Source organism: Hippocampus zosterae, chromosome 5 (assembly GCF_025434085.1).
Source record: "Hippocampus zosterae strain Florida chromosome 5, ASM2543408v3, whole genome shotgun sequence".
Classification (NCBI taxonomy): domain Eukaryota; kingdom Metazoa; phylum Chordata; class Actinopteri; order Syngnathiformes; family Syngnathidae; genus Hippocampus; species Hippocampus zosterae.
Window position 1 is genome coordinate 2,888,275 of NC_067455.1, and position 27,443 is coordinate 2,915,717.

The window sequence follows — 27,443 nt, forward strand, 5'->3', positions numbered from 1 at the left end:
AAAATGGACGGACCCTTGGGACTTTTTGGATTTTTGCATACGTTGATTTAAAAAAAAAAGGCATCTAATCGGTCACCGGCATTTTCCATGCCGCCTGGAAAAACCTGTCGACGTGCTGGTCACATTTTAAGACCATTCATTCATTCATTCATTCATCTTCCGAACCGCTTGATCCTCACTAGGGTCGCGGGGGGTGCTGGAGCCCATCCCAGCCGTCTCCGGGCAGTAGACGGGCGACACCCTGAATCGGTCGCCAGCCAATCGCAGGGCACACATAGACGAACAACCAACCACGCTCACACTCACACCTAGGGACAATTTAGAGCGTCCAATCAGCCTGCCATGCATATTTTTGGAACACTGGCAGCAAATATTAGCAAGTGAAAAACGCTAACGGTTCCACTGCATATGTGCCCGTCCCTCTTCAAGCCGATCCACTCCGAGCCACTTCCCACCCACCAGACCCAAATGCTGCCAATCAAATGGAAGCGGAAAGAAAAAAAAAACAATCAAAAAGTGAAAATCAGGCACTTGAAAAAAAAATGTAAGTGAAAAATAGAAAGCACTGTCAATGGAAACGAATGGATATGAAGTCTGGACAAACCGACATTGAAAAAAATCCTCATAGCATGAACCCCCCCCCCCCTACCCCCACCCCAAACAAACAATGGTATATTTCTTTCTTTCTTTACTTATTTAATGTCTGCATTTCATTTCTTAAGGCAACCTCTTTCAGCGCCAGCGCTCGTTTCAAGTCAATCTAATCTCGAATGCCAAATTTGATTCCCGACGGCAAAACTTAAGCGCGGTGGTTCTGGCTGCATTTCAAGTTTTCAAGCGTGTCGCTCCTGTCAGCGCTATGCTCCGCCTCCCTCTCCCTCCCTCCCCTCTTCTCAAGTCTGGTTGCAAAATCCTTCAGTGGATGTTGTCTTCCTGAGACAACACTTTAAAGATTTAACAAGGCCGTGTAATGGAGTCGTCGGGGGGCTCCCACCCAGTGCAGGCGCTCAGTAGACACCTTCTAACAAGGCGGCGATTGTATTCAAGTAAGTAGGTTAGGGGAAGAGAAGGGGGGGGGCGATCCTCGAAACACAAGCTGTTGGCTGAACCACCGGAAGAAAATATAGATGAGGTGTTAACGAGGAGGTGGGGGTCCGAGAGGAAAAAGCATGAGCTGCGCCGCACTCCTATTTGCTTCGATTGGCCCGGTAGTCCAGTGGTTAGCACGTGGGCTTCACAGTGCAGAGGTACCGGGTTCGATTCCAGCTCCGGCCTCCCTGTGTGGAGTTTGCATGTTCTCCCCGGGCCTGCGTGGGTTTTCTCCGGGTGCTCCGGTTTCCTCCCACGTTCCAAAAACATGCGTGGCAGGCTGATTGAACACTCTAAATTGTCCCTAGGTGTGAGTGTGAGCGTGGATGGTTGTTCGTCTCTGTGTGCCCTGCGATTGGCTGGCAACCGATTCAGGGTGTCCCCCGCCTACTGCCCGGAGACGGCTGGGATGGGCTCCAGCACCCCCCGCGACCCTAGTGAGGATCAAGCGGTACGGAAGATGAATGAATGAATGAATGTTCCGCCTCTGTGGACCTCTGCTAATGTGAAAGGTCATCGATAGAAGACCCAGATTTTTCTTTCTATCCATCTATCCATCCATCAATCATTAGAATGAAGTCATACTGTACGAATTAACTGAATGTGGCAAAGTGTCAAGGACACTGTCCCATTTGTGACATTGGGTTAAGAGTACCACTGATGAGAGAAAATGAAGCCCTCGGGCGAACTAGCTCAGCGCAGCTAGCTTAATACACTAACTAAGGGAATTTAACAAGGCTTGGTATTTGACTTTTGGACGGTTTTCCCCCGTTGCCGTGAGTGCAGGATCCGGTTGTCACCGAGCCAGAGGTGACAATGCATTTTTCATGTTCGTTTTTGGCAGGCGCACGCCGAGGGGCTAACCGTCGAGTTCCTGTGTGTGAATCGCGATGTTTAGCACTTAGCGGGTGGAGAAAGTGGGGGCAAAGAGAGACAGCTTTTTTTTTTTTTTTTTTTTTCAAGAGTGAATAAAGCGAGAACAGAATCCAATCGGGTCAAGAGTCATCATTATTGGGATGTTTTGCTTTTCAGAGTAATGTTAACCAATTGACTGATATTAAAAGTTATTTGAAGAATTATGTAAATTAAATGATAAAATAATTGAAAAGGGGAGACGCAGGGAAACTTGGTGGAAATGTGCTGCTACATACTAAGATTATGCACTTGAAATCACCGGAAAACGCTATTTTAGTCCGTGATGATTTTTGGGTTGGTCACTAATAGGAAGTCACAAGTCGACCCCTCCCGTAAGAGTCCATTGGAACTCGATTCATAAAACATGACATCATACTAAATACGATCCAAGAGAAGTCTTTCCCAGCATGTTGGAGAGTTCACACTTAACTCATTCACTCCCAAAGACGTTTTTAAACGTCTTTTCAGACTTGGTTCCAGAATTGGCTGCTATCGAATGAGTTTAAATGAAGAGGAGTCCGTTTCTGTGGGTGCTGCTGTTTTGGTTCGCAACTCAAAAAGGACATAGTGGGTGCGGTTGCCCGTTTAGAAGAACACGGGCACAGGAGAGAAGGTGATTTAGAGAGCTCGGGCGAATATTGAAATTAAGTTAAGATATAGCCACCTGACATGATTAATTTTCTTCCCGCGGCTTACGTGCGGAGCTGAGAGCGAGGAGACGTAACATGACGGGAACGCGGTTGCAAATTAAAGATGACGGGGGGAAAATGGGTTTAGAGGAGACATCTGCTGGAGTGCGAGCAGTGATGGAGAAAATGGGAGAGGCGGCGCAGCGGGAGAGGCGCCCGTTAAGAGGGTCGAGCGCAGGTGTCGGACGGCGGCGAGCGGAGCAATCGGTTTCTTGAAAATAATCGCCCGTTACAAGAATAATTCACTCCTGGCATTCATCAAACGGGGGCTTGTGTGGCGTCGCATCACCAAAACGGGGCAATGACAACAAGCCGATTCGTTTCTGTCAAATGTTTCGACAGCGGCGGCTGGCTAATCCTCCGCAGTGTCTGCGGGGGAAAAGCCAAAGCCGGAGCAACAGAGGGAAAGGGCGGTGAACTTGATCGCAAAAGGGATTTTGATCACTTTGGCAACCGGGAATATGTTTGAAACGTTGTCACCCGCAGTTATTTGCTTTTCATTGTGTCGCCCTAATCTCACAGACGAAGGAAGCGGGCGGTTTTTCCTTTGTCTGTTATTCTGAAAAGGGAAGACTGTGTTCTGTCGTCTGACGTGTTGCTAAGAACGCGGAGTATTTGACACTCTGCTCCGCATCCTAATACCACTGTGTGACTAACATTGACTTTTCTAGCTGTCAAAACCTCGGCATTGAGGTTATGGCTTGACGGTGCCGTCATGCTGCATTGCACCATGGGAGTTGTGTCACCCCCCCCCCCCCCCCACCTCTCCATTAACAACTGTCGTTAATTTGACAGTGTGTGGTAGAGTTTGGAGTTGTTTTTCCACATAAAACTTCACCTTGGCTTGCGTTCCTTTGTTCTTCCATATCAATCTACTCTCCAGGTTGATGTTATATTCATAGAGTGAATTCATTGTTAAAAGCCACCATTAAAAATGAATATTTCATTTTTAACCAAAGCCTTTTTTGGAGATAGCACCCCCCAAAAAATGCCTTGTGACAGTTCTTCACCTGGCATTAACTTGCTAAGACATGTAAGGTTAGCCTTCTTGGTCTGATAGAATCAGCTGAATTTATTTATCTTGAAACAACCAAAAAGTATCAGTAGTTTTCTTTTGTGTCGGTTCACTGTTAAAATCACCATCAAACTGAAGGGTGTTTTAGGAGCCTTTTCTCACCGAAAAAGTTGCATGTGATGATTTTGTATCGTAGTCGCTTGCTAACCCTAATGACGTTAAACCAGCCATGTACAGGATGTTATGTGTTAAATTTTAAAAATAAAGTATGATAATGCTATTTATTTCCAGTTATATTGTCAGCCAAAAACTGAATTTAATGGAATATTAACTCACTAACCCGTGCGAGATTAGCCTGCTAGCCACGTAGCTTATTGTGTCCATTTATTGTTAAACACCCACAATTTGATGTTGATTGAATAAAAGCTTTTCAAACTTAAAAAAAGGTACCAGATAAGCCTGCTAGCCATCTTGCTAATGTTATATATGCTATATATATATATATCAAGTTATCATATATATCAAGTTTGAAAATGAATTACAAGTAACATTCCCTTCTGTAGCATTCGCGGAACCGCATTAGCCTACCGGCCGTGTTATGTTTAAGGTGGATTAATAAATGACTAAATAAAAAATATGAAATGAATAAAAATACATTTCTAAAGGACAGATGACATGCTGTAACAAGTGTGAATATTTTAACCATCCTCCCATCAAGATAACAAGTAATATAAGATTATGTAGCGGTAGCTTGCTAACCACTTGTTAGCAAGCTTGATTTAGCTAACTAATAAACTCCTCCTCAGTCAGTTGTAGTGAAGGCCTTTTTTTTTTTTATAAGCGATTCCATGCTAAATTTTTTTTTTCTTGCTGTCGCACATATCAGATCTTTTACGGTTAATGGATGCATCTCCGGGGTTCACTTGAAATGCTTCTTTACTCGAATGATTGTTTTTTTAAAGCTCTATAAGCCATTTATGTTTGGATGACGTTTTTCATCGCTGACCTCATCGCGGGATAAATGGGTGAGGCTCAGCGCCCACTGAATAATCGCGAGTGGACAATGGTCACGGGGGGGTCGCATGCTGGGCATCTGGCAGGCTTCCCCCCCCCCCCAAAAAAGCACCTACAGCCCCGAAAACGTTGGCACACGAAAGCCGACGCCCGTGCCAAGCCGTCGCGCCGCTGTGCCGTGTTGTGTTGCGATGTGCCGTGGCTTGCGCTGGCTTTACTAGCCTTCTCGCACACTCTCGTAAATCTCCTCCTTTATTGTGCCAGTCGAAGCGCGTCTGCGGCGCCAGATATTGCTAAACGCAGAACAGCGCGCATCTCTTGACCTAAATCATCCAACGCGCTGACTGGGGGGGGGGGAGAGGGGGCTGAAGATGACGGCGCCTCTCTACTGGTGACTTTTGCACTGGCAAACGCGCTTCCAGTTAAGAGGAAGCAGGAGCTGGTCAGACGCGCCCTTTTGCGTTCCGTCTTTGTACGCTGGTCGAGATGCTGCCGTGTTTTTTTTTTTTTTTTTTTTTTCTCAGCTCCCAAGCTTGGATCGGCTTAGCCTTGAACTTTCATGTCCATGTGAACAATTGCCGCGATACGAATTGGGCTAATTAGCCGCGGCTTTTTATGTTGAGCAATCGGGAGGAGACTCGTTTGAGGGAAGCGGATGACGCAACTGTCTGTTCACCGATTGAGTAGAGAATTTTCATGGCTTCACTTTTTGTTTTGACACCAAACTCTTCACGTTCACACTGAGGATGGCGTGCATTTTTTTGTTTACTCTTTTTGCTGTCAAACCTTCCCTTTTTTTTTTTTTTTTTTTTTGGCTGACGAGTCATACGGGGAGCTCTGATTTAGGCGGCGTCTTCTCCGAAAGAAATACCGCCGAGTGAACGTCGGCGTCCTCGCCTGTTGGGATTCCCAAAAACGAGTAGAATTTAAGAGGCTTTTCTTTGTGATTCAGCCAATCAAATGGACACTCGTGTTTGGGAGGAGGCGAGGGAAGTGAGTGGGAGGGTGGGGGTGGGGGGGGGGCTCGTCTGTGCCGTGCTTCTCCTTCGTGCCTTCAAGGAGGGCCTGTCATTCCGCTGCATCACTTTGTCACTCACTCTCACTCTTCCTTCACCTCCTCCTCCTCCGTCTTCCTCAACTCATTCCCACCCTCCGCCGCGCCGTTCATCACGATCAAACCTCGCATTGGCCTCCACCTGTTCCGCCCACCCACACGCACGCCACGTGACTCGTAGCCAGCCGGCAGCACCAGCAGCAGCAGAAACGCAGCCTCGGACGCAAGCGAAGCATTTGAAGGTCAAAGTGTCTGCGACCTTTTTTGTGTGACGTGGTGGCGGCAAGGGCGGGTGACGGGAGCAGTTGTGAGGCAGCGATGGGGAAATGTCAGCGGAGCAAAGGGGGACTACCTGGATACACTCCGCTTCACCCGAGTGGCTCGACCCCCCCCGTTCTCAAGCTTGAAGGCACACAAAATACTCGATTAATCTCCCCCCCGTTCTCGGAAAAGCCGCCTGACCTAGTTGAGCTCTCGCAAATGTCCATAAAGTTCAGCTTTTTTGGGCGTGTGCAAAAAAGTAGGAAGTCACGGTCAGCGTTGTTGATCGTAAGCTAAATTCAATCTGAGGAAGGAAGTTTTGAATTCGGTAACCTCGACTTCCGCCGTTGAGTTATTTTTGTTCGGTTTGGCATCTGGCCGCCTCGGACTATCGCACGAGGACTGTATTGTTTGTCGAGAACGAGCGCCATTAGCTGCTGACAATCAAAGCAGGAAAAAGTCAGGAAACGTTGCCGTATTTCCTCCACCGGGCGGGTGTTCCTCGAAGGAGCTGCCAGGTGATTCCGCCACTTGAGACCGCAAATAGATGCCTCCTCCTCCTCCTCCGAGTAGAAATGATGACTTCACTTCACTTGATACAAGTCGTGGTCGGCCACGCAGGACATATTCCCTTTACTCCGTTGCCAATCAAAACCGGAGCAGTTAGCAAAGTACGTCAACATGTTTGCAAATTCGAAGACGCGGAGCGATTGGGCCGCAATGTTGTTTAAATGCCCCTTTCTCACTCTATCAGGAAATACCGCAGAAGTAGAAACTTATGGCCCCGGGATGATATTTGGATTTTTTGCCCCCCCCCCACTTGACACCAAAGTTTGTCTGTGCGGCCCTCACATGTGTAACTTTTTTTAAATTCATATAGATTTTTTTTTAATCACTTAATTGGCTCAGGGCTCCCGTCTGCTTTTGCGAAACATAATTCTGAAGTGACGCAGAGGTGAAAGAAAAGATAATCCCGTCGCCCGCTCGCGTCTTTTTCAAAACTTGCCGTGACGAGAGACGTCGTGGAGCACAACTGCCGATTTCAAGACAAACTGGAGGCGGAATGTTTTGAATGCGCACAACAAAGTTGCGGGTGTCATTTGTCAAGTAGGCGTGCTGAGGAGTATTGACAAGGTTGGAGTGAATACTTGAATCCTTTTTTTTTTGGAGTCATCTTCAAGCAGCAGCCCAGATACACTACCCCCCCCCTCCCACCGCTCCTCCCCTCATCCATTTATAACTGAACTTTTTGCCTCTTTTTTTACCGCGGTTAAAGCAAATATAAAAACACGACTGATTCCAAGGTCAAAATCCGGAGCATACTCACTCCGCGGACTCGTCGGGCCTTTTTTTACACCAACAGGAAATTGACATCACCGAACCCCCCCAACCTCCTTCTCTGCTCCTCTTCCTTTCCTCCTTCCTCGCTTGGTGTTGGACGACTTTCCTCTCTTGGCACAATTCACATTCTTCTTCTTCTTCTCCTGTTCTCACTCCCGCCCTTCCTCCCCCCCCCCCCCCCCCCGACCCCGCCCCCCTCCCTCCCTGCAGAGCCTTCAGTGAACCCGTCCAACGCCGGCGTGGTGGCGGGGGCCGTCATCGGCTCCCTGCTGGCTCTGCTCTTGGTGGCCGCCCTGGTGGCCGTGCTGGTCACCCGCAGCCGGCGCCAGCAGCAGGGCTACCGGGCCAACGGCGGCGGCGGCGGCGACTTGAAGGCGCGCATATTCGGCGGCGGCAAAAAGGCCAGCAAGAACGGCACGGGCGGCGGCGGCGGCGTGGGCAACAACAACGGCCCCATCTACAACGCCTCGTCCCACCAGGGGGAGAAAAACAACCACGGGCCCCTCAGCGTCGGCGGGCGGGCCGAGGCGCCGGCCGGCACGCCCACCGCTCAGGACATCCTGCTCAGCGGCGAGCTGGACGACGCCGAGAGGAGGAAGTTTGACGAGCTGGAGGAAGAGGAGCGCTACGACCACTTTGCCGGCGGCGCCGCCCCCATCCTGCAGCTGCGCCCGCCCGACCAGCAGGACGAGATGATCGGAGACTACCTGGACGACGACATGGAGTCCCAGCGGGATGGCTCCGTCATCTCTCGGACTGCCGTTTACGTTTAAAGCGGAAGCCAGAAGGGGGAGGAGCAAGCGTCCGGGAGGCGGAGCCGCGGGGATTTTGGTGCCTGCGCAACGAAGCCGCTCTATTATTTTCAAAACATCGATGCTATTATTAATCACAGTTGTTAGCCCCAATACTGACCGGAGGAGGAGGAGGAGACGGATGTCGGAATCACGTCCTCGCCGAATGGCGTCACAACTACAGACGATTCGCTTCAGTTTGCCCGCCGTTCTCAAGTCTCCTCGCGGCGGAACCCGTCACGCTGTGACAAGCCGGGCGGGGTGCCGCTTTAGTTGCTCGTGATGGGCTCTGAAGGCACTAAACCATCGAGCGGTTTGCGAGAGGATTTGTTTGCTGGCGTCTCTTGTCTTTGTTTTTGTCCCCCCCCCCCCCCCCCCCCGACACCCCTCCACCGTCACTCCTCCCGCGTCCTTTCCCTGTCATCCCCTGTCAAACCTCCAAATCACTTCTCTGCAGTCTGCAGCCATTGGCTCGATTGGTTTAAACGGGGAGGGGGGGCGGGGGGCTGTGTGCCAAGACGAAAGTTTTACAGCTCAAAGAGATTGACTATTTTTCAGAGGGGAGAATTGGGCCGGTTACTGGATTCAAGGTGTATTGCCACTTCAAAAAGTCTCAAACTTTCCTTCCCCGATCGTATTTTTTTTTCCTACGGTCTTCTTTTTTTATTTTTTATTTTTTAATCAGGCTAGGCCGGGGGTCGGCAACCCGCGGCTCTAGAGCTCTCTCGAGCTTTTTTAAAAATGTGAAATATATATTTTTTTGTTTGAATATGCTTTCTGTAGGAGGACAAACATTCTTAACGTTTTCCAATGCTGTAAAAAAAAATACATCGAATAAACATCCCGTTTCAACATTTCCGTCAAGAAAGATTTGCGTCATAGCCTGCGACACACGTTTCTATGAGCGGGGCAGAATGCCTGGCAGATGGCTGTTGTTGAAAAAAAAAAAAAAAAACATTTCATGTACATTTCACCAAGGGTACTGGCAAAGAATGTGAATGTGGAGGGCCGAGAGAAGCATTTTAAAACGATTACACGTGAGCTACGATATTGAACACGCCGCAAAAGTGCATCCCATGCCTCCGCGTCCGGTCTCCACCGAAAGTAGGCGCTGATTTTGTCAACTTTTATTTTTCTCTTTCGTTCATCTCCGGGGCCCGTTGCTCACTATGGTGTGCGTGTGTGTGTGTGTGTTCTCGTTTTTGCCATGTAAAGAAGCCCGTTCTTCAAGAGCACAACGGCGCGTCTTGAAATGGTAGAAGTTTTCGTCACGGCTGCAAACAAACACACTGTGGCTTTGCGATCGGTGCAAATTGGCCGGCGCGTTGTTTTGTAAACTCAAAACGCTGCGAGAATTCAGCTTTCCGGAGGGTTGACATGTGGGGACCGAGATCTCCATTTTTTCAGTCCGGGAGTATGCATCTGCAAGAAAAATGGAATTCATTCGAAAGCTTTTCACGCATCTTGACCCGGGGGTGCCGATCATTCCGGAAGGAGGGCAGTGATTGATTCCGAAGCGTTCTGATCGCCGTGGTTGAAAGGCAAAAATAAAAACCGCTTAGCCATCCACTCATGGGAAGCGATCGTCACTTTGCTGCTCATTTCCGAGATCCTTTTTACTAGTCCAATTTTGATGATGGAGTGCGCCTTTTTGTCCCGCCGAGGCCGCCCTCTTTGTCACTGTCAAAGCGGGAAGTGAGCCAAACGCGACCAAGGTAGCCCGTGGAACAGCTGAGCCTTTCTTTCGCTGGCATCACGCGTCCGTCTGTGCCCTTCGCACAGTTGCGGGTCTTTACGTGCCGTCGAAACTGGGCCGCGTTTTGGGTTCGAAACGCCGACGCGGTTGTTCACATGCAAAATCGTCCCGCCGGGCGCCGGCAGCTAAAAGGTAGCCGGTAAACAAGAGAGTGACGGCGGTGAGGTGGAGCCGAGCTGACAGGGTCGAGGGGGACGGCGGAGGGGGGGGGAGTGTCTTGTCTCGTCACGACACACGAGCCCTCCCGACAGGAGGACGTTGATTAGCAATGAAGCGCGAAGCCGCCGGCTTAGCCGACCAGTCGATTGTCACCGCTTTAGCCTTTACGGCGCCGCTCCGGCTTCCACTAACTCCCTTTTTTTTATTCGAAACCAGCGCAGTATCGACGTCGAGTCCACCCCCCCCCCACCCCCTCACGATGTGTCAAACGGCCCACTTTCAATTACTTGCGGCTGACGAATCCACTTGAGGTGTCGCTGAAGAGCAGCGCCAAGCGTCGCCGCCCATCGGGCCGGTTGACGGATGGAGCGAGGCGTTCCCCCGCATTAGCATCTATCGATTTTCCCTCTGAGATCACGCCATATTTTTCTCCATTAGCGGATGCCGTTAAGTGTGGAGAATTGATCGGGGAGGGGGGGGACATAAAAGCTTTGCCTCGGCCGACGGAGTTCTATTGACTAACAGGCACCACGCGGCGAAATGGCCCTTTATGATGCGGCTCGCGGCCTGATTGTCTCCTGACTGTTAATTCATCTCGCTAACGAGCCATCGGAGACCCGCTCGGGCGCCACGTCGGTAGTTGCCGTTTAGTCGCCGTATCGGCACCATCGTCAATTCTCCTGACCTTCTGGTCAGCTGCTTTAAAAAAATTTTTTGCATCGCTGGTAAATGGCTGCGCGAGGCCCAGCGGAGTCCTCAAACGCGCCGCCGGTCGCCGGGTCAAATGCCGCCCGAGGCGGCGGTGACTGTACTTAAGCTTTTCACCTTGAATAACAGGAGCCGTGAGCTCTTGTCCGCAAATGTTGTTTTGCCTAGCGCAGCGCTAACCGTCTTGAAGGCGGAGAAAGGACGGGCGGTGGAATGGCGGTCCGTGGAGCCTTCGGTTTACGACGGAGTTCGGTTCCTTGTTGTACTTGAGGTCGGAAAACGCCACAACACAAACAGAACTTATGCTCGAGCAGTAGTAGAAGTCCGACGCGTTTGTATCAAGACGCGGCCGTGAAATCAACAAAGTATTGCGGCAACTTGAGCGTGCCTTATTGTACCGCGTCGCTGCACAAAATAGTTTGTTGTCTGCGGGAACCTCGTAAACCGAGGACTCCGTTTTGTCGCACATAAAACAGTTTTGGCGACATCAGACGAAAGCGCGACGCCACTCGCCTTTTTCGGAACGTTTTCACATTGGCGACCATTCGGATGACGGTGACCATTCAGCACATTACGAACGGGTTGCATAACACAAAGACAACCAATCGAGCGGGAATGCAACATCATTGCCGCCTGACGCACCAGATTTACCACAATCACCCCCAAAAAAAAAAAAAAGACAAAAAAAAAATGGAGATGTTATTTTTGCACTTGTGTGTGTCACTGCTACAAAGAATTGTGTGTGTGTGTGTAACATTTGGTGTTCGGGGATGAAAATGGGGTGGGGGGTTGGGGTTAAATGCTCAAACTATGTACATTTTATTGGTGTTGAAGTGTCTATGTATACAATAAATTGTAAGCATCTTTATTTTTATTGTGGATAAAAAAAAAAAGAAGAATAATGTGGATATTTATGAAATTGTAAATAGCAGCCTGGAAAAAGGAAAAGTCATTGTGAATGTACAATTGGACCCAAGTGAACTTTTTTTTTGTTTTGACAATTCAACTCAACGCCCCCCCCCCGCCCCCCCCGGCCATGATTTTGCACAATTGGCTCCCCCAGTGTCGACACCACGCACACACAAAAAAACACACAAATCCTAATTTGTCAACCAGCGTCTTGAGGTGCGTGTAAAGTTTGCGGTCACGTAGGAAGTGGGAGGGGGGAGGGCGTCTTCATCGAGCAACCTTTATCACTGTGTGGGGGGGGGGAGAAAAAAATAAGAAAAGAAAAACAATTGGCAAAGCAAACTTGTTTTGCTGGCGAGGCGTCGACGCCGAGAAACATTCGCCCACTCGCAAGCGCTCGGCAGTTGCTCTCATTATGCTCGACTCCCACTGCCCGACTGCGATCCAGACGCCTCATACCTGCTAGCGCCTGACACCAGCCCCCCCCCCCACACACACACACACACGCAAAGTTCCTCCTACTTTGCTCAGTGGTTGTCAAAACATATATTTTGTTTCGAGCCGGCGGTCTAGCCAAGTGTCCGATTTGTGTCTTGTGCTTCGTTGCTTTCTTTCACCAAAGTAATCCGACGGTTGGCTGAATTATTGCAGAACCCCGCACACACCTTTTCACGCTTTTTTTTTTTCTACTTGGATTTCCAGCTTTTGGCATTTCAAAAAGTGGCTGCTTCCTAAACTTACACAAAGAACACGCGTAGCATTTTTTTTTTTTTAGTCTTTTTCCTGGATTTTTAAATGGCAGAGTCATCACACGAGGGCGGTGGAAAAAAAAAAATGTCAGCGTGTGTGGCGTACTCAAGATGGCCATCGCAGCACACACTGAGTAGTATCTCGTTGTAGTACGCAAAGGGAGAGCAGCCGCAGTGCTAGAAGAAGAAATCGAAACGAGCCGAACTGGAAACCAGATTGTTCGCTTTTATTTGCTCGGCTCCTCTTGGTGTAGACGGCGCACATACGATTTGCCATCGTGAATATTAAACGTGTATGATTGTTGTGTGGAAATAATCACTCTTAACGCAGTGCGCACGACGGGATAATCATGTTGGATAAGGTTTTAGAAAGATCTGATAATCACAACGATACGATGCCTCGTGATGGCGCCATTTTGTCCCAGACTAAGCTTGGTTTGCTCGTGGCTTCCGCTAGCTTACTCCTCTGCCATTCATGGAATCCATATTTGATGTTGAGACTGGACTGACAGATATCATTTTATGATGAATTACATTTTTGCTATTTTGTATGTCGGATGTATTGTGAAAGAAGGAGCGCGCGCGCACGCAACAGAAACATCCCGCTATTGACGTTTTAGCCCACTCCTCACGAAAGCTAAATTAGCCCAGTTAGCGTGTGGCACCACAAGCTAATTCTTCTGACGTTCGTGAAACCGATATTTGATGTTGAGACGGGACTGACATGTCATTTTATGATCAATTACATTCTTGCTATTTTGTATGTTGGATGTATTGTGACAAGAGAGCGAGCGGGTGTGCGCACGCAACACAACGACCACAATCTGTTATGTTTTTAGCCCACTCCTCGTGGATGCTAAATTAGCCCAGCTAGCGTGTGGCACCACAAGCAATTCTTCTCACAATTGTGATGTCGATATTTGATGTTGGCTTTTTGCTACTGATATCTGACATGATACTGTATATCGAGGGCATGTGCGTCTCCGCTAGCAACATTTTTTTGCTAGCAACATTGTGTTTTCCTACTCGTCTGTTCTCGGTGCTTTTATTTCCAATTGAGTCCATTTTGTCAGCTCACTCAGTGAAAGTAAAAAGCTTAATTTTTGTTCATTTTCACACTGACCCCCCCCCCCCCCCACCCCTCATTGTCCGCAAATATCCGATGACTTTACAAAGCCTTAACATCCTCCATCTCACCATGAAGAAAAAAAAAAGAAAAAAGAATCCCGTGTAAATAGTATAAATATATAAATATGTAGCACAGGAGAGGGGGGGAAAAAATGAAGTACTAATTTATGGTGTCACGTTTTGTGTATTGCTCAATGACGGCAAAGCATGAGGGATTTTTTTTTTTTTTGGTTTGCTGTTCTTTTGCAGTGCTTTATAATTTAAAGTGTTTTCCTTTTGCGAGTGCTTTATTCTCGACTGCCGCGCTGTGATTGCTGCCAAAACACTGGCAAATGTGCTTCGTCGTCTAAACAATTTGAAATGTACACGCGCAGCAGAACAACACTCTTACTCCGAAATGTGCTTTTTATCGACTGCTCTGTGGAACTTGTTTTTCTTTCTTCTGTTCTCACTTTTTTATATTTTTTTTATATTGATTTTCAAGCAGCAGATAAATGATGGGGGGGGGAGGTGAGGGCAAACAGGTGAATGAGACTGATTCCTGCTGCTATTGTCATGTCTATTTTTCATGTATTTTTTTTTTTTTGTACTTGGTTGGGATTATTAAAGACTTGTTGCTTTTTGAAGTTTCAGAGAGCCTGGTGTGTCTTTACGGATGCAGCTCACGCAGACCAATGCTGCTCATTGAGTAGGCTGTCTGTGCTTAGTGCGTCATCCTCTTAAAAAGCAAAACAAAATTAAAAATAAGCTTTTGTCATCTTTGCCCACATCCTCTTGATTAAAAAGTAAATATCTCCCTCAAAATAAACATCTCTCTTGTACTCCTAATCACTGGGCCCGTCATCCACTTTGAAAAAGAAATGCTTCCCTTGTGCTTGTGTCTTTGCCACTCAGTAAGCACATCATCCACTTGATAAAAAGTAAATGTCTCCCTCATGCAGACCTCTCCCTTGCCTGTGCCACTTAATCAGGGGTCTGTTGTATAAAAAAAGAAAGAAAAACGAAATCATCAATGTTCTCGCGCGTGTGCGTGCGCATGCATGCGGTTCAATTCATTGCTTACTCATTCATTTGGAAAAAAAAAATAGATGCCCCTCTTTTGCATGTGTGTGCTGATGTGGACGTTAAACACCGGAAAAAAAATAAATGCTTTTCTCAAATAATCATTTCTCAAATAGAAGCTCTCCTGGTGCGTGGTTGTGTCGATCGTTGGCTTCACCGCTTGCTTGAGACAATAGACGCACGCCTCCCTTTTGGTTGCATGCGATATTTGGTGCGTCATCAACTTTTCAAATAAAATCCTCCCTCAAATACAGTGAAACTCCTCTACAATGAAATCATGTTTGCAGCAAGAAACCTTTCACAACAGGGGACTTTTCACTATAGCAAATTCTATCTCCGATATAAACACACACACACACACACACACACACACACAACGTATATGTGTACTCTTTATTGTTATTACAAAAGTATGAGCAAACACTTATTTGACACTTCATATAGCCAGCGTAGAAAGATATTGCGATCAGCATTCACTTTCACTTACATCAATTTCTTGCACCATGTCTTTTACTTTGCTTCCTCCATCTTTCGTTTTGATCACTTTTCCCCCGTCTTCAAGCGTCAGAGCTCTTCTTTTCTTAACTCCTTGGCATGAAAAGGTCCGTTTTGTAGCCATTTTAGCAATGCAACGTTCGTGCCGCGTCTGAAACTAACATTAACAAATACTTCCTGTACTACTGCGCATGTGTAAACCAGCGTGGTGGATGCTGTTGTCGTTTCCGAGCTAAGGAGTAGGAGTCGCTGTGGCAGGCTGAGGTCGGATTAGCGGAAGGCTTGTTTTCCTTGCAGTGAACCTTGTTAGGCAAGGGCAGAGAAAAAGGGGGGACTTTTCGTTGTAGGGGGAGCAAAAAAAGTGGAAATGGCTTTCATGCATGATTTTTTTCACACTAGGGGGCATTTTCACCCATGTAGGTTTCATTGTAAAGGAGTTTCACTGCAGACACTTCCCTTGTGGAAGTGCGTCTTTAGCATTCGCCAGGCACATCATCTACTTGACAAAAAACCAAAGTGCCTCCCTGCGTCTTTACCGACGGGCGGGCATGCCATCCACTTGATGAACGGCGAACGCCTCCCCTCATGGAGTCATTTCTCTCGTCCGTGTGACGTCATCAGCGGACGTGTCGTACACTTGCAAGAGAATAAACGGCTCTCTCAAATCAAAGTCTTACTTGTGTGTGCCAGCGAGCGACATGATCAAAAACTCCCGTCAATCTGCCGGTGTGTAACCCACTTGAGAAAATAAATTTGCTCCTTTGCATCAAGGATTTGCCCGAGTGTCGGTGGCCTGAGTGTGCCTCATCCACTTGTTCAGAAATAAACGCCTCCATGTTCCCATCAGGGGGAAGAAAAAAAAATGACAGTGCTGCTGCTCATTTTATTTATTTACCCCCCGCCCCTTCCTCCACCTTTGCCCCCACTCTCATTTCCTGCCTTCAATCTTGATAAATCTGTTTGCGCATCGCACACCGTCGTGATAATGCTCCCGTGGGATAGCGAGACGAGCCATCTTGAAGATGATTGCCGCCTTGCTCTCATTTTTCCACGTTGCCTCGCTTTGGCCGTCAAGTCGACGCGTGAAAAATATTGACGGAGGATCACCAGTGTGTTTGGTGTTGGTCCAAGCCCTGCTGCACCATAGCGTGCCGTGACACTCGCCGGTGTGGCCGTGGGAGCTCGTCCATGGAAAATATTTGCCTTGCCTCAGTAAAGTTTGGGGGAAACGCCGCCGCACGAATGACATTTCAATGCCCGCATTATTTGGACTCTCACTCAACCTTGTTGGGTCAAATTTTAACAAGAGATCGACTTGGTGGGGTCTGGATGGAATGTTGGTTGGTGTCGATGACGCCGCCGCACCCTCGTCGTTTGCTTGCTAGCGCCGATACCGTCACGTGCCTGTGATGTGTGTCATCGCTGGCCGCTTCTTCCTTTGTGTCGGGCGTCTTCTGTCAATGCTATTGCGGCTATTTAATTGTGTGGCCAGGGCCGCCATCTGGACACTCTAATTGCTTTGGATTGGAGGCTAGTGACTTGTAAAAGCGCACATACACACACACACACACGCACACACACACACACACAGGCTTTGCTTTGCCAAAGTTGAATCCATGGAATAAAAGCCTCCCAAGTATTTCTGTTTGCTGCAAGCCACGGTGCATATCTGATGTGAACGGGGTGACCTCTATAGCGTAAAATAGAACCTGTCCTGTGCCCCCCAACACACACACACACACACACAATGTGAGCCTCAGGCCACTAACCTGGATCTGAAGCCAAAGTGACAGCAGTTCCACCAGTACGGTCTTCAAATGCAGCTTCAGTGATGAGACATGCTGGTTGCAATGGCCCTCGGGCCATACAGCTTGCTGTTAATTCCGAAATACACTCGCGCGTGTGTGTGTGTGGGTGTGCGCATTTGTGATTGGCTGCGTGTAATTGTTGGGTCGGTCATCATTTGCCAAAAAAAAAAAAAAAAACAACCCCGCCTCCCTCAAAAAGTTTCCTCCCCTGTCCATGCCATGACGGTTGATGCTTCCCTTATCAGTCTCTCTGTTGGCTGTGATGTCCACTTGGAAAAATGATTCACTCAAATAGTTTGTGCATGTGTGTGTGTGGGCGGCCCGGTAGTCCAGTGGTTAGCACGTCGGCTTCACAGTGCAGAGGTACCGGGTTCGATTCCAGCTCCAGCCTCCCTGTGTGGAGTTTGCATGTTCTCCCCGGGCCTGCGTGGGTTTTCTCCGGGTGCTCCAGTTTCCTCCCACATTCCAAAAACATGCATGGCAGGCTGATTGGACGCTCTAAATTGTCCCTAGGTGTGAGTGTGAGTGCGAATGGTTGTTCGTTTCTGTGTGCCCTGCGATTGGCTGGCAACCGATTCAGGGTGTCCCCCGCCTACTGCCCGAAGACAGCTGGGATAGGCTCCAGCACCCCCCGCAACCCTAGTGAGGATCAAGCGGTTAGGAAGATGAATGAATGAATCAATGAATGTGTGTATTTGTTTTCATGAAGCGGGTATGTCATCGACCTAAAAACACAAAAAAAACAAACAAAACCAAAAAAAAACACCAGCTTTATGCCGGTGTGTGCCAATGAATTGGTTGGTGGAAAAAGTACAACTCCCTCGAAACGACTGCTTCCCGTGTGCACGCATGTTCCTGTCAATCAGTTGCGAGCGCCCTCCTCTTGGGAAAAACATTCACAGCCACCTCCGGTAGACATCTCCCTTTTGCGGGTGGATGTCAATCATCCGATCCGTCAACCACTTGACGAAAAAAATAATAATAAGAAAAGGTCTTGTTTGAGTGTATTAGGTACATCATCCGCTTGCAAAATAATTGATGCACGCCCGTTTTCGATGATAGGTGGGCTCGCCGTTCTCTTGCCTAAAAAAATAAAATAAAATAAAATATATACGCGTCTCTTTGTATATCAATGAATAGTATGGCGCCTCATCCCTTTTAAAAAAAAAACCCCAACGGCACTCACGTGGACGTGCGAATCGGAAGGTGCTTCGTGTGCTTGATGAAAGCGAAGTCCTCCCTCGGAGAGATGCTTCCCTTACGCCATTCCGACAAAAAAGAATGCGCATCTCTATTAAAGTCCTTTTTTTTGCTGTACCATGGATTGTCATATACATAAAAGCCTCCTAATAAACACCCCATCGGCCATTGAATCAATAAGCTCCCTCGGCCACAATCGGCTCCACTGCAGTGTTGATGAAAGAGTGTTTGTTTGTGTGCGCGTCCTCAACTTGGCTTCACCTTTTGACCTCACACCTGAATCATAAATCCCAACGGTGGGGCCGCTTTTTTTTTTTTGGGATGCGGCCGCCCCTCCTTCTCCTTGGCGGGGATTAAAAGAAATATCAGCTCTGACCTCAATTAGAAAAGTCGAGTGGTGCTTTCCAAATGCTTTCACACACTCACTTTCTGGCCCGAGGCAGTGAATCATCAAATATTAAGACCCGTTTGTCCGACACTCGAGTACAAATGTGGCGCTTTGTGTTTAACCGCAGCGCTGATTGTTTTGCCTCTTTCAATAAGATCCGGAAATCTAATGCTACCAGTTCATAGACAGTAATGCATACAAACGCATCATGCTAATATCTGGTTTTATAAGACGCGCGCCGCAAGCTAGCTGCGGTGTAATTTGTAGCTTTTCGCAGCACGTACCGTACGATGTGCCTGTGACTATTTATGCAAGTCGAGTTTGGGTTGAGGCATCCGTTGTTTGAAGGTTGATGACAACCGCGGTCACAAAGCTATTCCGTTTTTTTTTTTCTTGTGTGTGGTGTTTGACTTTGTGTGCACTGTTAGCATGAAGCTAGCAGACTCGATGAATGTGGTTAGCTTCAAAGTGCGTGTCATTCCTTTAGTTTGACAATACCTGGGGTTTGCCGATAAACGGCTTACAACATGGCACAAGGAAGTTATAGTTCACAAATAAACGACCCCCCCCACGACCCCCCTACCTAAAAAGGATTTTTGTGAAAGCGAGATGAGGTTGTTGGAAAACAAAAACAAAGAAAACAGTAACTAATCGGTACTACATTTGGCATTTACAAAACAAGTAAATGTCCTTTTTTTTTGGCGGGGGGGGGGGGGGGTCTTGATCATTTCATACATGAGCTTTCCGGGTTTGTTTATTTATTTATTTTAATAATGTGGCAATTTTTTTTCTGGTTATTTTTTTCCAAATGATATATTTTGCAATACAAGAAGTAGAGTGGAGATCCCCGACTATAAGTGAGGCGAAAATCTGCATAGAATTTACATTGGAGAACAAGAAAATACGTATTTTGAGTGGTTTCTCTCTCTCTCACTCAAAGGGAATAACCCTCCCCCCTACACACACACACACACACTTTATTTATTCTGAATATTGTGAATAGGTGAATCCAATTCAGATGCCCAACCGGGATCCACTGTACCCCATTAAAAAAAATAATAATTTGCAATATAATCTAAAGCAAAGCTTTTGTGGAGAAAAAAATGAAACAAATTTATATACATTGATATATATATATGGCGGCCCGGTAGTCCAGTGGTTAGCAGGTTGGTTTCACAGTGCAGAGGTACCGGGTTCGATTCCAGCTCCGGCCTCCCTGTGTGGAGTTTGCATGTTCTCCCCGGGTCTGCGTGGGTTTTCTCCGGGTGCTCCAGTTTCCTCCCACATTCCAAAAACATGCGTGGCAGGCTGATTGAACACTCTAAATTGTCCCTAGGTGTGAGTGTGAGTGCGAATGGTTGTTCGTTTGTGTGTGCCCTGCGATTGGCTGGCAACCGATCCAGGGTGTCCCCCGCCTACTGCCCGGAGACAGCTGGGATAGGCTCCAGCACCCCCCGCGACCCTAGTGAGGATCAAGCGGTTAGGAAGATGAATGAATGATATATATATATATAATTTTTTTTTAATTATTTTAAATAAATAGATTTAGATAATTAGATTAGATTAGACTTTTAAACGTATTCCCAAAAAAATGAAATAAAACAACCCGAATCTGAAAACCAAAAGTCAAAATGACGTTAAAAGTAACAATCATGAAAAATGCAAGATGCTTATCATCCCGGCTTGGCGTGCGATGGGAAGAGCTGTTTTCCCTTTCTGGCACACGGCGGAATCCACATCGATGGCTTCTTCTCACCGCTCACTTTCCTGACACGCTGTCGGCCTTTCGCCGAGTTTTTTTTTTTTTTTTTTTCGCCACCTTAAGAATGTCAGACTAACAGAAAATGCTTCCCATTCCGGAGTAACTAAAGCGTCTCCTGGCACAGCCACGATTGATGAATTGATCAGTCTGGCAGATTCTTGCGAAATGTGCACCCAGATGTGAATTCATTAGCTGATGTTTACACTCCCTCTCTGTAATTTCGATAAAGATGAAAAATGCAAGTATGCTCTCGACGCGCGTTGTCTGGCTGCGCTGAGCGTTGAATATGATGAATGTGTCGGCGTGCTTGTCGTTGGGGTTGGGGGGGGCACACACACACACACACACCAATCTTTTTCTACTCTCCATCACCTGAAAACAGTTTGTTGGTAAAAGCATTGCAATTATGTGCATATTAGCGATTCTCTGGATTTGTTTGTTGTTATTGTTGGGGGTTTTAATTTCTTTTTTGCAAACCATAATCAGAATAATTAAAGCTGCAAGCAGTGCTGAACGGGAATGAGCGCTCTCCGTTTTTCATGGAGAATCTTCCAAATGCTCATCAGGCCTTGACGCCGTGCCAGAAGCCACAATCGTCTAAAAAAAAGTGCATTGTCAAGTGCTTTCATGCAAATGTGGGCCCTTTTTTGTCAATAATTCAAATTGAATTCCCCCTCCCAGGAAGACGAAAGCAAGCAAGAAGTCATTCATCCGATCACAATTTGGGATTTCAAACCCTCGCTCGGTTGAATGGCGATAAGAATTGAAGCTACGAGCTCTAGAATCTTGAAACGTTTTGGCGCCATGCCACAGAAACATCAAAAAGTAAAAAAAAGATAGGCACCAAAAAAATGTCAAGTTTTTTTTTTTTTTTTGCTGTTAATTTGTGTAAAGCAGCAAAATTCGGAACAAAAACAATCGCCAAAAACACTCATAAAATCGCACCGTGCCTTACCGTGGATTCTTTCAGCGATTGTACGTCAAACCGTGACACGTTCGCTCCGTTCAACCTATCAGGATGCACGATGGAGCCACCCGTCTCCAAACAATCGTTAGCGGGCACTGTTGCGTGTGCTAGCGATAGCCTTGCCACAATATTCATCCCCCTCGAGCGGAACTCCCCCGCAGGGGGGAAAAAAAAAAAATCAACCAGTCAACCTTCAATCATTCCAAACAAACCCTCGAAGGGACAAAAATAATCAAAGAAATGCGTTGTGGTTGAGTACTGGCCCCGCAGCGCCGCATCGATCAAACCGTTGAGAATTTCGTCTTATGATCTACTTCCTGTAGTGTTGTTGTTTTTTGGGTGGCGGGGTTGTTTGTATGTTTTTGTTGTTGTGGTCCGGTCGCTTGTTGCCGGGTAAATTTCAGAGGGCTCCAAAGTGGACTCTTCTCTTTGAATGACCAACAGGAACATACGCAGGCCATGAAATATTAACTCTGTATTACATATTTTTAATTAATGAATAATAATAAAATTATTAATAATAATTAATTAATTATTTAATATTAATTTTTATTAATATTTTTTAATGTTAAAAGCCCTCTGGTGCCACAGTACTTGACATTACATAAAACATTTTTTAAATTTTATATATAAAGCATATATGCAAAAGTGACCGGTAGCTCGAACACTCGTTTGTGTTTCCCCCGTCGTCTTGTGTCCAACTTGGAGTGTGCGGATGTAAGAACTCACAGGAAATTGGAAACGCTATCATGCCCGCTTGTCTAGCAGTAAACGATGACATCCGATCTTCTGCTCTTTCTGTTGCCACACACACACACACACACACACACACTGTACACGTGCACACACACACGCGGGAACGGTGTTGTGCAAGAAAAGGGAGAAGTGGATGCTCCTTGTTTCCCCCGGAGGCCCCCTGTGGGTTTACCTCTTCCTGTCCACTGATACCGATGATGATGATGATGGTGATGGTGAAGAGGTATGTTTTCATCACAGCATCACTGAAGGGCGAGCACTTTGTCTTCTATGATCTATCCAGATGAAAACGGGCTTTTTACAAGCTTGTATCCGAATATTACGGCCTTCGGAGTGCCTTCGGAGAGTAGTAATAAAGACATTCTGATCTACACGGGGAAGGTCACTCAGCGGCAAGCCATTGTAATACTAGTCATTCTTTGCAGGGGATAAAGAATATATGCCCGTGGGTATTGTTGTGCTATTTGCCTTTGTCTGTTTTACATTGGAAAAACAAATACATGATTTCTCAAGGTTTTGTCAGAAGCACATGGCAAGCTGGATTCAACGCCGTCGCGCTAGGTCCCCCCCCCCCCCACCCCCCGTCTTTCAGTGAAAGACGGAATTGGACGAAACAATGCATGTCTTAACATTCAAAACAGTTGTGCGCATTGAAGAAGAGAGGATAGCGATGTGGGAGCAAAGGGCAAAGCGGAGCGCACGGAGAGCGAGCAGAAGGACGACTTGGAGAAGAGCGTAGACGAGAGCCGTGAGGGCCGAGTTGTTGCAGCTGTGTTGATGTAGCCTCTCGCTGATCCGATAGTGTGGCCGTGCGCCCCGTGTGCGCGAGGTGGAGAAATAAGTCCAGTAAGAATCTGATGACGGTGGAATTTTTACACCGGTTTTCGTCCACTTAGTGTTGCAATCTTCACATCGGACAGTGTAGGATCTGTGAAGTTGAATGCGCGTGTGGTTTTTCAAAGGCGGGCCTGGCCCGGGACGTGGAAATCGGAAAATGCGATTGCAGAGTTGACTGTGGAGCGGCTAAAACGTTAGCGTGTTGAGTGGCAGCAAGTGGGCTAACAAATGTGCTTGTCTTCTGGATTTTTGTTATTGTTTACTCAGTAAGATCCGCAAATGGGATTGTAAAGTTGGCTAGCTGTTAGCATTTTGAGTGACGGCGTTTTGGAAAATCTTTCCCTCTCGTGAAAGCATTTGATTGTCCTTCGTTTTCATGCACTTTAGAGAAAAAAAAAACATAACCGTTTTTGTCAAAGTGTTGACGCCTTGAGGGAATTTACACAAACCATCCGACCTGTCACGCCGACTCATCTTCCAATTTCGATGGTTGTTTCGCGGTGTCGCATTCACTCATCTTGCTTTTTTTTTTTTTAATTTTCTTTTTATTGATTTTATTTGATGGAGATGAGTGAATTCAAAGCTGTTTTCGCGTGACTTGGGGGAGCGTTGACGTTTGTTTTTAGTGCCGAAAACCAACAAAAGACTTGTCGTCGCGTTCTTCTATTCAGGGTCACAAGCTAGCACAAGGGGCTAGCTTGCTAACCGCTCGCTAGCGGCTCCCCTGTTGCTAGCCTCCCGCCAAATGTAAACATGACGTCACTGGATTAACAACCGCTGCCCCCCCCGACGCCCCCGCCTTTTTAAAAGTATATAAATAATATCTTTATTTGAACCGCTCGCTAGCGGCTCCCCTGCCGCTAGCCTCCCGCCAAATGTTAACATGGCATCACTGGATTAACAACCGCTGTTCTTTAACTAATCACATGCGGAACTAGTTAAGGAAGTAAAGAGAATTGTGGGGATTATTTACATCATTTGCTTACGGACATAAATTTGGGGGTTTGCCGGGGGGGGCGATTTGAATGGATGAAATTTGGCCTTTTGCCCGAGTTGCGACGACTGCACATTTCGACTTGTAGACGCCGGGAATGAAGAGCCCGAACGCATCTCTCTTTCTCTTTCTCGATAGATGGCTATCATTTAAGATTAATCGTCACCAGCCTCCAATTAATTGATTAATTGATGGAATCGTCTCTGTTTTTGGCGCCGCTTTTCCTCCTGGCTCACAAGTGCAACGATCCTCCCCCGGGGTTAAATAACCAGCACAAAATCTCACAAGAAATCAATTAATCAGAGTTGTAAGAAAAATCTGCGATGCGGTGAAGCGGCAAAAAGTCAAGCGTGCAATAGCGACGGGCCGTCCGATCTGTTTTGATATCCGACGCGTCTCACATTTTTACCCGCATTCGCCAGGCCTGATTCCAATCTGTGTTTGATTCCGTGCAGGGGTTGTTTTGTTTTTTGTTTTGTTTTTTTCCTCCGTCGATTTCCCGGTTGCGCCACTCGAGAGCACAACATTTCAATTGTGTCATTTGAAGCATGAAGTGCAAATGCAACCTTTAGTGATTCCCCGTTTCTGACACTCTCGCCTTAATTGGATTCGTTTAACTTCAGCTTTTCTTTTTATATCCAAGCAGCCTCGAATGCAAGACGTTTTTTTTCCCCTCCACACATATAAACATAAGTTTCTAAACAGCTGACGTCACATAATTGCATTTGACTATGAGAGTCACGCGCGCGTGTACGTGTGTGCACGCGCCTAGCATCTGCAACACTCTTCCGCCCGCGCGCGAACAGCATCGCGACACACTTGATACTCTCCAGCTGACGACACAGCCGCTCCTCAGACCAAATATTTTTTTTAAAAGTCTCCATCTCCATATTCCATCTCTGATTCTTCGTGTTTGTTTCGCCCCCGCTAAGCACTTGCGAGCGCTGACTGTTGGGACGGTGAATTAAACAACCGAGTGCATTTGATCTGCAAAGCACTTCGGGGCAAATACGTTCGAAATGAGACAAATTCTGCGCATGCACAAACACGCGCACGCACGCACAGCGCCTTGCATACAGCATCAAAATCATTTCCGTCACAGATTCTATTCTTAGGAGGCAGAACAAACCATTCTTTGCTTGATATAAATCTCTTTTATTCCGACTCCACGCTGTCACGCTCGCACACACACACACACACACACACACACTTATTCCCTGGTGGTCATTGTGCATTCACATAATTTTCTTTTTTTTTTTAATTCACCAAAACAACAGGATTTGTTCCAGGTACGTTACATCATGAGGAGAACCCTGTGGATCTTATTTCATACGCAAACAAGCTGCTGTTGTGCTACAGGGGCCGCTCACCCCCCCCCCCCACACACACAGGACACACAAAACACCGAAACAATCACGTTTGAGAGCCTACTGGAACCCTCAAGGGCTTTTCACAGTACACTTCGTTTTCTTGCTCTTCCCTCCCTAACGTGAACTCCGGCACGCCCATATTTGGACATGCTCGCACAGCAGCCAACCAGGAAGTGAAATGGAGGCTTTTCCAAGCGGTTGGTTGTTTTGCTGTCGGCACCCTGAAATTGCTCAGCCCGCGCTTGGATGCGTCTTCTTGTGTCACCGCGACGGCGCGTTCAGTTTGCATTTGCGGAATCGGGATAAAACAACGCGCTGCCATTTTGGCCGTGACCGCCCTCTGCCGTCGATTGAAAGTGACGTCACCACTGCCCTCGGGCATCGCGGATGTCACGCCTCCCCCGTTTTCTGTTCGTGTGACGTTTGCAATGCGAGCCCGACGGCATTTTAACATCAATTTTAGTCAATTGCGGTGGGGGGGATCAAATACCAGCCTGCTGAGATGAAAACATGCTTAATTCTTATCCCACGATTGCAATATAAATCAGAATATCGTGTTTCGACCAGTGGGGGCACATATAACACATATGTGAAAGGGAAAAAAAAGTTACGGCACGATGCGTCCAGTATTTTCTGTAAAGTTTGTGAGTAGAGTTCTTTTTTTTGGGGGGGGGGGTTCAAATATATTTACAAAGTGTTGAAAATTTGTCCAATTAGGGGGAGGGCTTCACTGAAAAGCCTTTTTCAATGGGGGGGGGGGGGGGTTAAAGGAGGCGTCTATTTGGGGGAGGTGTTTATTGGTCTGAAGCGGATGATGCGGTGGTTGACTATTAGAGGAAGATGCATGTGGATTTGCACTTAAATAGACTCTTCTTCCAATCTCCCCTTGAGCAACATTGCAAGAGGTGGGTGGGGGGGGGGGGCTGATTGATGGGGATTTATGGCCCCCGCGTTATGGAGACTATACACGTACCATGCATGCAAATCCTTATACTGAAAGTCGTGTGTGTGTGTGTGTGTGTGTGTGTGTGTGTGTGTGTGTGTGTGCGCGTGTGTGCATGCGTCTCCTGGTGCAACGAGCCAGGCCTTGAATTAGGCAGGTTGAGCTGCAGGGTGAATTTTGTAACACTTGACCTGTTTTACTGAGTCATTTGTGTGGATGGAGTGAGAGCGAGCGAGGGAAGGAGGGGAAATAAGAGGCGGCAGAGCACATGTGAGAAGGATGGGGGTGAGGGTGTGGGGGGGACGATTGGGGGAATTAAGTGACAATGAGAGGTGATAGAGAGAGGACAACAGTAGGGGGGGGGGGAGGGCGGGGGAAATGAGACGGCGGCTCCCCCCGCTTCATATTTCTGCCGCCTTATTTCGCCGAGCCGCCGCCACTCGTGCGTCTTTTCGCCTTTTCTGAGTGTCAAGAGTGTCATACTCCAAACGGATTTGACAGAGAAGCCGCTAATTTTTTCAAAATAAAACCTCTTTCAGTTTCCAAAATGAATCAAACGAAAATAATGCAAGTTATTTATTCTTTCTGTGCGGCCCGCTTCCAATTCAGCCTGCTCATATTCCATCTTGAAGCCAACCTGATGGGTCAAAGGAATTTACCCAAACTTCAGTCAAAGTAACCCAGTCTGCTCAAAAATCCACTGCTCCCCTGCGAATGCCTTAGGACAACAAGCCAGCTTGTGTGTGTGTGTGTGTGTATTGTCTAGCCCAGTTAAATCAGAAAGAATGAGGCAGTGTGACTTTTGACACATCATCGGGACAGTGTGAGGTCTGAAGGAGGTGAGATTTTGGCTGCAAATGAGGAGACAGTGCGACTTCCTGCACACACTTTTCGTATCTTTGACAAACGAGTCGTCTTTCACCGTCACTAAAAAGCAACGGAAACCTATATCGTGCACGCCGGGAGGGTGCGGGAGGGGGCAAGGAGTGTATCTTATGAAATAAGAATGGCTCCCTAAAACTAACGCCTATACAAAAGATTGTACTTTTCCAGTCACGTTACACGTCAACGGCATCAATTCAAACACCGATCATTCGCGCTTTCTTGTTTTTCTCCGATGAAGCCGTTTGGATCCATAAGAGATGGCCACGGAAGAACGCTTTGCACACAAATCATTCTGACAGCTCTTATCCCGTCGATAAAAGAGGTTCTGTGCTTTGTTAGCGGAAGAGGCATAAACAAACATATCGGTGAGAAAAGACGATAAATCCGCGACGTCAATC

At 47.2% G+C, this 27,443-nt stretch overlaps 1 protein-coding gene across 2 annotated transcripts in view; it reads left to right on the top strand.

Annotated features, from left to right (window-relative positions):
* si:ch73-22o12.1 (nectin-2) overlaps window positions 1-27,443 on the top strand; it is a 109,115-nt gene that overhangs the window by 60,609 nt on the left and 21,063 nt on the right. The window contains exon 7 of one of the 2 annotated variants that reach the window (XM_052065159.1): window positions 7,589-9,126. The exons of the other annotated variant lie outside the window; for it this stretch is intronic. Within the exon in view, the coding sequence (XP_051921119.1) occupies window positions 7,589-8,151 (563 nt within the window). The 3' untranslated portion in view covers window positions 8,152-9,126. Of the gene's footprint in view, window positions 1-7,588; window positions 9,127-27,443 lie in introns of those variants that run through there. 2 annotated transcript variants of the gene reach the window in all.